Source organism: Dromiciops gliroides, chromosome 6, assembly GCF_019393635.1.
Source record: "Dromiciops gliroides isolate mDroGli1 chromosome 6, mDroGli1.pri, whole genome shotgun sequence".
NCBI classification, from domain to species: Eukaryota; Metazoa; Chordata; class Mammalia; order Microbiotheria; family Microbiotheriidae; genus Dromiciops; species Dromiciops gliroides.
The window spans coordinates 252,674,088-252,689,299 of record NC_057866.1 but is presented as its reverse complement, the minus strand read 5'-3'; the positions used below and the strand labels follow the sequence as shown (position 1 = coordinate 252,689,299).

The 15,212-nt window shown below is 39.9% G+C and overlaps 1 protein-coding gene across 1 annotated transcript in view; it reads left to right on the top strand.

Annotated features, from left to right (window-relative positions):
• The window catches only part of BMP3 (bone morphogenetic protein 3), a 35,684-nt gene extending 22,407 nt beyond the window's left edge, over nucleotides 1-13,277 (top strand). The window contains exons 2-3 of the mRNA XM_043972772.1: nucleotides 3,349-4,262; nucleotides 12,953-13,277. Coding sequence (XP_043828707.1) covers nucleotides 3,349-4,262; nucleotides 12,953-13,144 — 1,106 coding nt within the window. The 3' untranslated portion in view covers nucleotides 13,145-13,277. The remainder of the gene's footprint in view (nucleotides 1-3,348; nucleotides 4,263-12,952) is intronic.
• The last annotated feature ends 1,935 nt before the right edge of the window (nucleotides 13,278-15,212 follow it).

The following is a 15,212-nucleotide window of genomic DNA, read 5'->3' as shown; positions in this document are numbered from 1 at the left end:
GAGTGTGATTGAATTACTGCCAAGATAGAGACTTCACTGGGTCACAAAAGGCATTATTCTGGCTAGCTAAAGCTGCATCAATCTGCTCCCAGCTCTGTTCCTGGCTCCTGGACTTCCAAACCATCATATCTCATCCTAAAACTTCCCTCAGGACCTAGGGCCTCCTCACACTGGAATAGCCAATCACCCCTCCTCTCTTCACAACCTGGAATGACCCTCTGCAAGGCCTTACCCCTTTTTCCACTGGTGATTTCCTCCTAGAGTTTCCATTTTTGTGGGGAAGCCTAGGCTACCCTTCATTGTCCTCCCAGCCTTGTTCCTGGCTTCTAAACTTCAAAACCAAGCCGCTTCACTGGGAACTTCCACCCCACACCCCAACCAGCTTTTCAGTTCCTTTTATGTTTTCTTTCTCCATTAGAATAAGGAGCGGAGGGAATATTTTTCTCTGTGCTTGTACATGTACATGTATTTCCAGCCTTTAGCACAGTTCCTGGCAAATAGATACTTCTTTCCCTCCTTTCTTCCCAACATTCTCCTTTCTCTAGAGTTACTGTAGCTGCCACCATTAAGAATGAATACTGTTGGGGCAGCTAGGTGGTTCAGTAGATGAAACACTGGCTCTGGATTCAGAAGGACCTGAATTCAAATCCCACATCAGACACTTGACACTTACTAGCTGTGTGAACCTGGGCAAGTCACTTAACCCTCATTGCCAAAAACAAACAAACAAACAAACAAAAATCAAAGAATGAATACTGTGAGACTGGAAGTGTGAATGCAGGCATGTAGAGCATGTAATGGGGAATTAAGTTGATAGTGTGGTCCTATATGATATTTTTAAGAATTTTATTACCTTGCCAAGTTACTTTTATTTCTTCTCTTTTAATTGCTGTTCTCTTATTTCATTTGGCACATATCTTTATTCTGTAAGGGGCTAGAATGAGGAACAACTTTTGAGCCTTCCACCTTGCCAGAAGATTCCTCCTGAGGAATTCTTAAAGGAGAAACATTTTTTAAAAAATAAAATAGGGGAAAAAGAAATAGAATTAATTGCGATATTAAAGATCTCATACCCATAATCTTTGAATCATATTTTGTTTACTAACCATTGCTAGATTCTTGTATAGTGTAATCTCTCTTTATTGCATTTTAAGCTGGAACAGTCTCAATCTCCTGCATAAAGGTCTGGATAAAAATATATACTGGGCTGAATGGTATGAATTAAAGCAAAAGATTGAGAACAAGCCTGATGCCATGACTTTGTTATAAAGGTCTGTAAAATATTATCTTGGTGTCATGGATTGTACAAATGTGCACCAATGGCAGGTTCTTCCTTTTCCTTCACACACTGTTAAAAATGAGTAAAACATGTTTCCCGTTGTACTTCACTTGTGCTTAGGGAACTCAATGAACTCATTTTTTAAATTTCCACATCTTTAGAGAAATGTTTTGTTTTTATGAAAATATGTTTTTGATCAGGAACATGATTTCATGGTTTCATGTGTTTTCCTGAAACAAATATGTAAGAGCATGGATCCTAGTGGTTTGATTATGGATCTGGGAATCAAATCTAAAGTCCAAACCTCAGGCTACTCGCCGGTTAACTGCACCATACTGAGCTTTCTTTGCTTCCCCCAATTCTCTCTTTGGAGAGTGAAAACGTAGGCTATCTATTCTTGTTTGAAAACACATGACAAATGAAACACAACTCACTTACTATATTAATGGAATGTCATAGAATTCAGCCAAGTTTCAAGGTAATGGAGGCAAAGTGCTACTGTAATGAAATGAAAAGTAACAATTTAAATAAATACTTCCTTTTCTCAGTAAAAGGCAAATACTTTTTATGCATAGATACCTCATCTTCATTCTTAACCATAACCCTGTTTACTCCTATGTAATGGTAGATACAATTCATATGAAAAGCATTGAACTTAGTGTCAGAATCCCCACATTTAAGTCTTGGACCTAGGACCTGAGTGACCAGGATTATGAGAGGACAAGAGACCATGATATGGGGAACAGTTAAAGGAACTAGAAATCTTTTGCCTAGAGAGTAGAAGATTTCAAAAGAGCAAGATAGCTGTTTTCAAATACTTCACAAGATCCTAGAACTTGAGCATTGAAAGGTACCTTAGAAGCCATATGGTCTAACGCATACATGAAAGACATTCCCACTAGTAAATACCAGTCTCTGTTTGAAAACCTCAAGATAAGAGGGAACCTTCTACCTCTCAAGACAGACCATTCTACTTTTGGACAACTCTCATTGTTAGAAAGGCCCAGGAGAGCAAAAAATAGGAGCAATGGGTAGGTGTTAGAGAGCAGATTTAGAACTGATGTCAAGAGTGCATGCTGATGGGACTCCATGTGACTAACCCGTGATAAGACATATACCCATATACCCGTAGATGGGTAGGCGCATGGATGGGTTGCCATCTTCGGCACTGGGAGAAATATTTGTGTTAACAGACACATTTGAGGAAAGAAAATTTGCCTAATAGGAGAGAGAGCTTCTTAAAAGTAGAATGTGCTGCCCTTAAATAGTGGGGGAAACATTTTTTTTTTCATTTAATTGTCATGTAGCACTTTTCTCCTACTGCCTTGAAACTTGACTGAATCCTATGATATTCCATTAACTTGGAGAGTTGTATTCTTCACCAGAGTCGTATCTTATCTGAGATGTCTCAAAATTAAAACCATTGGTAGTTTTCAAGCAGAGGTAGACTTATCAGGAATTTATGGAGTTTCCTTTTCAGAGTAGGACTAGATAACCCCAGGGACCTTCCAATTCTGTGGTTCAACTCCCACATTTTGCAGATAAAGCAATGGAGACCTGGAAAAGTTAAACCCAAGGTTTCTTAACTAGTTGTGAGAGCTAGAACTAAACCCAGGTTTCTCTTCAGGCCACTGCCTTCCCTGGTATGACACACTGCCAACTCCAGTTCTAGAGATCTACTAGCTGAGTGTTCTTGGTCAAGTTGCTTTCTTTCTTCTAACTTAAATATCTTTAAGATGTAGATAATAAGAGTTGTCACGACCTACTTCACTGGGTTTCTTCTGAACCTTAAGTGTACTTGAATGAACTTTGTATAAAGTGATATACAAATGTCAAGGCATTAGTGTTTTCTGCTCTCCAACTGAGACAAAGAGATATGGGAAAGTACTGTTTTGTCAAGATGTCTTATTTTGATAGTTTACTGTGACTTGCAGTCACAGCTCTTTCCCCTATTACATTAGCTCAATGCATTTATAACGTCCCCTCAGAGAGTAGAAATAATAATTTGTTCTTGCTTTAATTCTTTTCTGACATTTTGAATTTCTCTCATTCTTTTTCCCCCCACCTAGGGACCCTGGAAAACAAAGGACTACATATTTTTAACCTGACTTCCCTAACCAAGTCTGAAAGCATTTTGTCTGCAACCTTGCACTTCTCCATTGGAGAACTAATAAACATTAGTTCGAGCTGCATATCTCCCAGAGTTTGTTCTCATCATGAGTACAGGAAACAAAAACAGATTGCCCTGTCTGCCTGGAGTCTTACACCAGATGGGAACCAAACTCGGTTCTTGGGCCATGTTTTGGTAAATGGAGCTAAACTATATAGAGATATATTGACCTGGCAATCCAAAGACATCACTCAAATCCTTACCAAAGCAAAAGAAAATGGTGAATTTTTCATAGGGATCAAGATCACTTTTGAGGGGCACTCCCTTTCAAAGGGAATGCCCACCAACTCTGAGCCTTATATCCTAGTATACGCCAATGATTCCTCCATTTCTGAATCAGAAAGTGTGGTATCGAGTCTCCAGGGACATTGGAATTTTCCCACTGGGGCCCTATCCAAGCTGAACAACCACATGAGGACGGCTCTTTCCAGAAAGCGGAGGAAGAAGCGCTCCATCAGCAGCCCTATGCTCCCCCTACAGAACAATGAACTCCCAGGCACAGAATATCAGTATAAGGAGAATAGTGGCTGGGAGAAGAGGAAGCCTTATAAGACTCTCCAGATACAGCCGGCTGAGAAGAGTAAAAGTAAAAAGAAGCAGAGAAAGGGCCCACACCAGAAAAGTGAGACCCTGCAATTTGATGAGCAGACCTTGAAGAAGGCAAGGAGGAAACAATGGATTGAACCCCGTAACTGTGCGAGGCGATACCTCAAAGTGGATTTTGCAGATATTGGGTGGAGTGAATGGATTATCTCCCCAAAGTCCTTTGATGCATATTATTGTTCAGGAGCATGCCAGTTCCCCATGCCAAAGGTGGGTACTCTCTCTTTTTCTTCTATTTTCATCCATCCTGTTGATGGTGTTTGGCTTGGGTTTTCCCTTTATGTACAAAGTCCACCTGTACTTTTATTTACCACATTAGTGAGCTTAAGAGTTAATAATGTTTATTCTTTAAGGGCTATTCAAATAATATGAAGTCAGGATTGATTTAAAGAATAAGGGAAATATATATGAACATACATATGTACATACATATGTGCATATATATATATATATATGGAAAATGTTTTGTGTAGAATCCAAACACTGTATGTTTTAAGCTGGTCAATAATATGTGAACTTGCATCTATCCAGAATGAGCAAGTAAAATATAGTCAAAGGATGATTTATAAGGAAGTATTAAGGGAATGGTTGGAAAAAAGGCAAGGTCAGACAGTTAATTGGATCGATGTCCTGATACAGAATATTTTTTTTTATACTCTCTTGCAAAAGAATTGGCTCCAAGAAGGGTCACAATTAGGCATGGGCCAGGTAAACTGGCCTCTCCAAATCACCTATAAACATTTAATTTTATGTCCCTGCCAACCATCAAAAAGTCAAGAAAGAAATAGGGTAAGATGATTAGATGAACTTGTTCCAAAATCCATCTTATCCTGTCAGAGCTTGTCTGTCTTTTCCAAAATCAATATGAATTTCACTTTATCATATCCTGACAAATATATTTCTAACAGACTCCTGCTGTTCTCCCTGCCCCCAACTTGCACAATTCCAATGGACTTTCCCCCCACAAATTTAGTCAGTAAAATATCATTGTGCTGTAAGTCCTTCTGTTAAACCAGTATCTACACTCCAACCCTCAGCTTTTAAAAATTCTAATCTCAGTTGTAAAATAGAAGTTGGCTCCATAAATGGAATTTAGACCAGGAATAGATTTTCTATGCAAAACTTTGAAATGAATAAAAATTTTCCTATTAGATAATGGAAAAAAGGCAAGAGTTGAAAAATCTCCTTTGCCCCCCCCCCCGCATCACAAGTTCAGACTTAAGGGTTTTAAAATAGTATTTACATATTCCAAATTCTGTGATATTTAGGAAATAAAATCTAATACACACCTCCAGCATGAGGCTGATTTCCAGGACCCTGTCCTTAAGGATTTGTTTTCTGTTTCAGTCTGAGCGCCAGGGAATTGCACGAGCTTTTATTCTCTTTTGGAATTTCTGAAAAGAGTTAGCATTTAGCCCTTCCAAAAAGATAGTTTACCCAGGAAAGGGCCCCAGTTTCTTCCATATTTCATAAACTGAAAATAAGCACTCTATGCATCTGCATTTCTAATGAAGACTTTGCAAATTAAATTTCCATTAAGAAAATATAGTGATTTAAAAAAATATATTCAAATCAGGCATACAATTAGAAAAATCACAACCTCCTTTTTTGAGGTGAAGTGACTAATCTGTATTTTACCCTATGCCTGCCTTTGCATCTTTGGAAGAGAGTCGTGATGAGTTCTGGCTCACCTTATCCCTAATGTGTCTGACTCTGAGAATCTCTAAGCTAGTCATGATCTCTCTCTTGAAGCCTTATGGACAACAACCTCAGGGATCTTCTCTGAGCCCCAATCCAAGGTGCTAGCTCCTCTCTTTCTCTCTCTCCTGGTTGTAGCCAAAAGATTCTTTTATTTATTTATTTATTTATTTATTGGCTGTCTGGTGAGGAGCAGCCAATTCATTATTTAATTCTTCATTAGGTATTCAGATTTGCTCCTTCCTCCTAGGCTCAGCTCCTGCAACCCGTGGCTGCTTTTGCTGCCCCAAGACCTGTTATTGCTACAGTCACTTCCTTACCACTAGGATTGCCATGAACCAAAGATGGGAAGAGTAAAAGAGGATGAGAGAAAGATTAAAATGATGAAAATGTGTGTGAGAAGAATCTATTTGTGGTCAGTGTGGGGTTAAGGAGAATAGAAAGTAGGAGAAGACTGAAGAAATAAACTGGGGAATAAGGAATTTTTAAATGGGAGGAGGGGGCAGAGATATTTACAATAGGCAAGTCTAATGGAAAGATTGCTTGATCTGAGGATCTTTCCTTGAATTCCAACTCTGTTGCATTATTTGAGAGATGCCAGACTAGTCACTTCACTTCCCTGGGCTTGGACAAATGGCCTCTAAAGTCCATCTCTGCTCTTGGACCTATGATCCTAGTTCCTTATATTTACATTGTACCTTAAAGGTGGAACCATCACAGAGTCTAAAATACAGGCCACACCTAAAGCCCATTCTGATATGCCACTAAAGTGCAATAGTTTCTTTGGAGGTGAAGAGAAACACAAAGTGGATCAGCTGAAACAATTGAAATCAGAATAACTTTAGTCAAAACTTGGATAGGCATCAGATCTGGGAGCCTTTGGCTTTCCATTGCCAAAGTGAAGGATGGAAGTCTGGCTGTTAGGTTGAGTTCTCAATCTCTCATCACCTTGTGTGTGATCAGCCTAACCTTTAAAACGTTCTGTTCTGTTTCTGAAACTTCACAGTTCTATTTTTTCCCTCTTGTTAATGAATTTGTAATTGGGAGGATGGAAAATGAAACATTATAAAGCTTCCTTACAAATAGTAATTAATAAAATGGCATTGCTATTGTCTATACAAAATCCTCCCTTAAAATTTCTTGCAGAGTGCCAGGACGTTTTATGTTGAAATATTGCTGAATAGTATGAGAAAAGGGAAAAATAAAAGCTTTTGCCTGGACCAACACAATAAGTTGTGGAACTGTGTTGATTCAGTACAATATGGGACCACTTGCACCCCAACACAAAAGCTGCTCAAAGCATGCATCATCGCAGCCCCTTGAGTGGGTTAGACTCAGGTTTTACATAGCTGAGCTCTTCATCTGCAAAAGTTGACAACCTGTTCTGTAATTCAGAACAGCTGTGTTCTGCTTTTTTCCAAATTCCAGGCTTTGCCCTTTCCCTGCTTTCAATTAAGATGGTTTCAGAACTATCACACCCATGTGTGCTGGACTGGAATACCATGAAGCATTGAGGCCAGGCCAAACCCTGTGTCCCAGGTCAGGAATGAAAGCTTTTAGCTGATGACATACTCTCCCCTGCTAATGCGTCTGTAATCAAATTCAACTGAACAGCAAATCTCGCAAGGACATTGTAAGCTTGGCAGGTGCAAGTCTGACCAGTGCAGATCATTTGGATTTTTCTGAGTTTTCTACCAAATGTAGCCTTTCTAGCTTGGTTAAGAGCAAAATGTGTAATTTCACTTTCAAGTAAGGCATATAGCTAACCAAGTGACTTATCCCTAGGACCCAGTTATAGAAACATATACATATATGTGTGCATGTGTATATACATACATACATACATACATACATACATACATACATATATATTGCTCTGTAGGAGTAAGATCTGAACTTACAATTTCATTGGTATAAGGAACTTCTCGATAAAGAAATTCCCACTACCAATGAAGCTCAACAACTTTGCAACTTCTGTTCTCAGAGAGTTGCATAAAAAATTGTGAGGTTATGACTTGCCCATGGTCACACAGACCTTCTATTTCAGAGGCAGGTCCTGTTGGTTTTGTGGCTGACTCTCTGCTCACTGCACCATACTACCAAGCGAGAGAGAGAGAGAGAGAGAGAGAGAGAGAGAGAGAGAGAAGGGAGGGAGGGAGGGAGGGAGGAAGGAAGGAAGGAAGGAAGGAAGGAAGGAAGGAAGGAAGGAAGGAAGGAAGGAAGGAAGGAAGGAAGGAAGGAAGGAAGGAAGGAAGGAAGGAAGGAAGGAAGGAAGGAAGGAAGGAAGGAAAGAAATAGCAAGCACAAAGACACCAGATTCACATCTCAGTCATAGTTTGTTACAAAAAATGATTAGGAGACTTTTTCTTTTCCCAGCTTGGGTCCTATAGATGCCCTCTTTGTTTTGACCCCTGGGATGGAGGTAGTGAATTACTGAAGTAGTCAAAGGTGGTGACAATGTGGAGGCTTAAGTGATGTCTTACTCTCTTTGAAGGCAAGGATTTTCTAACAGTGTTTGCTAAAGGCTCAAGCCTGGTTTTGCACATGCGAGAGATATTTGTGTGGTTCAGCATAACAATGTGTAGTGCAGTCACAAGAGACAACACTTATGGATGGGCAGTATGTCTCCAGTCAGCAAATTGCTGCTCTGCTCTTTTGTGCATGACATAATTATTCCCGGTAGTTGCAGACATGACCAGGGGAAGCCACAAGAAAAAGAAGAAGAAAAAAAAAAGCCAACTCCCTAGAAAATAGACTGAATATGCATTTGCACGGATTACATACCTGAGATACATTGTGGGAATCCTGATAAGACTGATTAATACAAATCAAAGGCTTGTGCTTAAATTCTAGTAACCCACCAGAGACAACTAATATTTTCTGACTCTATGATTTACGAGTTTGAAATGAAGCCAAAGAGCAAGAATGTCTAAGGAAACACCCATGAATATTTTCCATATCTATCCTGTGTCACATGCACAGAACTCATCATTTTTGTCGATGCAAATTATTTCCTTAGAGCAAGGCAAGATGGCAAAGTTGGTTTTCTTCTTGTATTTCTCCCAGTGGCCCCATTTTATACAATCCTAGTCATTAGAAGGGGAATAGTTAGCACAGAAGGTTCTTTGTATGGTGCCAATTGTTCATGAAAGACAATAAGGCCTGTATTTCTGGGTTGTGAGTGGTTCTGAGAACACAGGTCATCCTCACTCAGGTGTTTTCCTGCTAGGTTTCAATAAGCATGTGCTTATTCTTCCCATGAAAATGCTATATAATAGTGGTACAGGATGAATCTGGTTTATGGGTTAACTCTTATGATTTCCTGAATTTGCTTTATACTGAGTAACTGTGACATCATGATTATTGCTTTCACCTTATTGTTAAGTAAATAGTTCACATTTAAAAAAATCAATATAATATTCTTATTCCATTAAATGAATTCCATCTTACATAATGACTGAAACTTAGGGGAGCTCCTACAATATTGAAATGCAAAGCCTTCAAAAGAAAACTTGTAAATTTGAGGGTGGTGGAGTATGCAAATTCAGATGACTCATTTTAAAGAATCCCTTTGCCTCTGTGTAAAGAAATTTATCATCATGATGAGAGTTTAGTATGTACACACACACACACACACACACAAACAATTGCAAATATATGTACATATTGAAGGTGTTTTTTTACAGCTGAAGGAAGTTGTATGTGTGTTTACCTATTCTGTATAAGTGTATATAATACATAGTGGTGTTGTCATTACACACCCTTTAAGAATCACATCAGAAAGCTAACATATATGCATAGATGCACACACACTTCTCCAGATTCCCATGGTGCTGTGCCAGATGATATTGAATGCTGGAAATTGGGCACAGCCAACACATTCGTGCGTGTCTTTTACACGGTATGCCACTTCTTTTCTCTTTGTTTGTTAGTGTCCTTAGGCTTTTTTAAGAACTCACTCTATCTCCCCGCTCTGGAATTTATGAGAATGAAATAAAATAGCCATTTGTTTGGGAAGGCCTCTGGAAAGGAATCTTAGACACTTTTAACCAGAATTTTACCACCATCAGATTGCTGTATGACTTGGGGCAAGTTTGCTAATGCTTTGTCTTTTAAATTTATTGAAAATAAACAAATTTTTAAAGGTTTTGCCAGCCCCCTCAAAGAGCTGTTATGAGTAGTAGCAATTTGAAAATATGAAACATGTACTATACAAGAGGGAATGCTCAACTCATCACTCTGACAATACTCCCCCCCACCCCCCCCTTCTAGATTCCCAGCCCTTGGGCCATGTGAGCTCTGCTCTTAGCTTGGCTGGGATATTTTAAACAAAACCACATGTTGTTCCACACGAGCAATAATAGGCCCGTTAGGCTCTTTCCCAGAAAAATAGCTTTACCCAAGTTTCTTTGGTCAAACTTTGGGGATTCATGTGATAACCTTCTATTTTGTTGCTTAGATTATTCCTGAGAGGTGGTAACCACATTAACATCCTTTCAAAAATCTAAACTTGCGGAGCAACAGTGGCACCCAGTGGCCCGCAGGTGAATTGTTTTCTCTACTCAGCAGCCTTTTCAAGGCGAGATAGACTAGGTATCCGAGGCCTGGAACTGGTGGGGACGTCAGAAGTTATTTAATCCAACCTCCTCCTCTGTCAGACGAGGAAACTGAGGTTCAGGGAGGTTGTCACAGACCTGAGGCCACATGGCTTGTAAGGAGCAGAAGCAGGTTCTTGGGCTTCAGAATCAGACCACTCAATACTTCATTCAGTTTCTTCTGCCTTGAAATGGGCGGTGACCCTCAAAGCTAGATCAAATCTCCGAGACATTACCATTGTTTTTGTCCCAGCATACACATAAACACCCCTTCATGTATATATGGCATCTATATTTATGTACATATGGATGCACATATATACGTATATCCCAATTTACAGCCCAGAAACTTGGGATAGTGTCAATAATCAACGAGCATTCATTAACTACATACTCTGTACCAAACATAACATTATGTACTGGAGAAATAAAGACAAAAATGAAACAATTGCTGCCACAAAGAGTGTACATTCCTTTGGGGGAAGACGGTATGTACATACAGAATAAATATATGCAGAAGAAATTCAAAATAAATATAAAAGTGAAATACAGGGAAGGAAGTTAGTGAGAAAGGTCACTAGCAGTTATGGGTGGGTGGGGATCAGGAAAGGTGCCACTGCTGTGTGTGCCTTCTCTCTGAGATTACCTTCATTTACACTGAATTGATGTTCCTACAAATGGTTGACACATTATTGTCCCTGCTAGAATAGGAGCTCTTTGACATCAGGATCTGAGTTTTTGCCTTTCTTTGAATCCATCATGCCTACAACAGTACATGGCACATAAGAAGTGCTTAACAAATATTTGTTGACTGACTCACCAAAGGCTGAAGAGAAGGAACCAGTGGATAGGGAGAGACTGGAGATTAGAGAGAAGAGAGGGGTGGTTGGGAGAGCAATCTAATCAATAAAAAGAGAGAGGATTGGATCAAGGGCATATGTTGATGGAATGGCCTTGGCAAGAAGGGTCATCATCTCTTCATCAGAGAATGATTTCTAGGTGAGTTGGTTTTTTTTGTGGGACAATGAGGGTCAAGTGGCTTGCCCAGCGTCACACAGCTAGTAAGTGTTGAGTGTCTGAGGCCAGATTTGAACTCAGGTACTCCTGAATCCAGGGCTGGTGCTTTATCCACTGCACCACTTAGCTGTCCCCATCAGAAAACGATAAGATAGGAGGAGGGAGAGGGAATATAAAAAAAAAGGTTTGAGGGGCAGCTAGATGGCGCAGTGGATAGAGCACCGGCCCTGGATTCAGGAGTACCTGAGTTCAAATCCGGCCTCAGACACTTAACACTTACTAGCTGTGTGACCCTGGGCAAGTCACGTAACCCCAATTGCTTCACTAAAAAAAAAAAAAAAAAAAGGTTTGAGATGAAAGGAAAGAAAGAATAGTAAGCTCATGGTGAATGACCTCAATTTTCTCAGTATAGTAAGAGGCGAGATCCTCAACTCAGCAGGTATGAGATATGTGAAGACAGAAGAGAAGGCTTAGAGTAATTTCTGTGAGAAGCGGGATAGGGAATTAAATATGGAGGAGTAAAATGACTGAGGTTAAATGACATAGTTTGCTGTGTACCCAGTTACTTGGGTTGCATGACTTTGTCCAGCTCCATTCATCAACATATGAACATGACACCAATGGACGCAGGGCTGGACACAGCAAGGGACCCTAGGGTGGAGGACAGTGTGGATTTGAAGTAGTTAACTATAGGATTCAGATTAGAAAAGGAGAAGAGTGAAGTCAGTGCAGGGGTAATGGCCTAAGAACAGGCTAACAGCAAAGAGATGGTAAAAAGTAATGGTAGCAAAGGAAAAGTTTGGAAGTGGCAGTGAGGAATACTGAGTATTGCAACCCCCCACTCCATGATCATGATGATGGGGAGTATGAGCAAAGATACAACCATTGCATTGAAATATGGCCAGCGATGAAGGGAGAATTTCTAGGGAAAGCTAGATCTCTATGAGTACAAGTAGACAGGAGAAGGAGAAGAAGGATTCAAGAATGAAGGGTGGTGAAATAGGAATGGTGAATTAGGAATCCCAAAGGGCATGGGGGAAGGAGTGGGTAGAGTTGGACAAAGAGGCATATATGAGAATGGATAGAGACTGACTCAGAGCAGTGGCATTGTAGTGTGAATGCCAAAGGGGTTGTGGATCCAGATCTGAGGGATTTGGGGCCTGTGTTTTTTCTGATCCCTTTAACCATAAGTATAAACTCTTTTTGATTCAGTACTTCTTTTAAAATTAACAATCACTCTCCTAAAAAGCATTAGACCAGTTTCCTACTTTAGTGAGTATAGTACATAAAACATAACTTGATGTTTCTTTGATCATATTGTCTGAGGATCATCATTATGAACTATATTATAGACATAAGTGGAGGAGGTATAAGAGATTAGCCTGGAAGTATGATGACATGTACTGGAAATCTGATGATTAGATGCCTAATATCTCCCAGCTTGCCTCTTTCTCCTAATAGTGGGTTTATTTGATCACTCTTCTGGCTAACAGTATTATATTATAATATTGTTATTATTGTTATTATAATATATTATAATGGGATTCTACCTAACCTGTGTCTATGTTTTCCCCCCATTTTTCTTTCCAGTCTCTGAAGCCATCCAATCATGCGACCATCCAGAGCATAGTGAGAGCTGTGGGTGTCATCCCAGGGATTCCTGAGCCCTGCTGTGTGCCAGAAAAGATGGCTTCCCTCAGTATCTTATTCTTTGATGAAAATAAGAACGTGGTGCTAAAAGTATATCCTAACATGACAGTGGAGTCTTGTGCTTGTAGATAACCTCTTGCAAGGGATTTTCTGAATGCTTAACTCAATTAATTGTTTTTAATGGACTTTTTTTTGCACTGCCAATGCATTTCATTCCAAAAGATTTTTTTATAAACGAGAGAGAGAGAGAGAGAGAGAGAGAGAGAGAGAGAGAGAGAGAGAGAGAGAGAGAGAGAGAGAGGGAGAGGGAGAGGGAGAGGGAGAGGGAGAGGGAGAGGGAGAGGGAGAGGGAGAGGGAGAGGGAGAGGGAGAGAGAGAGAGAGAGGGAGAGAGAGAGAGAGAGAGAGAGAGAGAAGAAACTGAAGATTTCCAACTAGAGAACTGGAACTAAGATTGTCTCTGAATGTGACTGAAAGTAAAAATATTCCTATTGTGAATCTATATCTCTATCATAAATTGCAAAACAAAAATTCTGATTTTAAGTGTTAGGAGGATGTCACCTTACTTTTGTAAAGGTAATTTGAAAGCAGTTCACAAAATGTCATAGCTTGCAGTTCATTTATCTCCACTCCTCTGATGGCCAAAGGCAATGGACAGCAGTTTTGCATGTTGAACCGGGCTTCCTGCCTTACAGAGGTTTGGGGACAATTCAGCAAGTGCTTATTATTCCAATTGATTTTGACTTACCCTAAAAGCCTTTGGGAATCCATTTTATGCCAAGGCCACCATATGAATAAGTGGGTGGAATGTGTGTCTGATTGCATATACATGTGTTCTTATGTGAGCTGTGTTCCTGAGCCTGTGAAGGAATGCTTATTTAACATGTTCCATCAACTCAACCACATACAGTTGTTCCCTCTCATACACTGGCAACTATTATCCCATTGTTGGTAAAAGTTTTGCAAAAAGTAAAGGGTAAATTACTATTTTGTAGAAAGCCAGTGACCAAATTATCTAATTAAGTGAACAAATCATTGAGAGCATTTCATTGCACTCCAGAAAAGGAAATCAACAACTCCATTTAAAAATCCCACATGTCATTCCTTCCTTTTTCCTGCTTTTTAAAGTTCATTTGTTCTTTTAAATTGAATCCTCAAATTCCTTTTGAATCCATATCCTTTTAGTTGTCAATGATCTCCCCCTGGCTCCTGCAAATTCACCGTTAGAAGTTAAAGAGTAGGCAGCTAGGTGGCGCAGTGGATAAAGCACTGGCCTTGGATTCAGGAGGACCTGAGTTCAAATCCAGCCTCAGACACTTGACACTTACTAGCTGTGTGACCCTGGGCAAGTCACTTAACCCTCATTGCCCTGCAAAACAAAACAAAACAGAAGTTAAAGAGTAAAAGGAAGCTAGAATCTTGAAGGTGTCTCTGAATGACAACTTTAAATTTTAATCATCTTCTCAAGACCATTCTTTGGCTACTTGCAGATCTCACTACATCCTGAGACCCCTTTACTGCAATCTCCCCTAGAGAAATCCCATCAATAAAGTATGTAACATTCAGAACAACTGCTCTTTAAAACACTATTTATTGTGTGCTTCTCTCCATACATCACTGATGCTGAAACATCTCACAGAGCTTTTATTCGGTCTAAATGCCTGCCACCTACACTGCCACTGTACACTCTTCTTTTCCCCATTAGGACCAGTGACCTTTCCGCGTGGACCTCCAAGGATTCCTCTCTATTGGGCCACCCGGGTTAAGCACTAGGCTCTTGGGATAACCTGTTCTGTTTGGTCCTAAGTGAGTGAAAAAAAAATTAGCCATGCCCAGACCTCATATCATATCCCATCCAGGACAGGACAGGGCTTATCCTATTCATCATAGGGATGTCCTTCAGGGTCATCTTGCTGTTGGCTCTCTGCCATGCTATAATTAGCCCACCTCACCCCACCTCTATACTTCTTACCTTTTGCTCTGTAAACAATAATCAAATCAATACTAACATACCAGAAAGAGTGTGGAAGTGAGCTGGCTAATGGCTGCACTTGCAGTTCCTGTAAGTGCCTAAGAAAAAAGGCTCTTCCTTTGCCACCATTCCTTTGAGAATATAAACTCCTTGAAGGCAGGGTGAAATGGTTTAACCTGAGCCACAGTTACCTCATATGGCCTTTGTTGCAAGAATATCTTTAAATAAC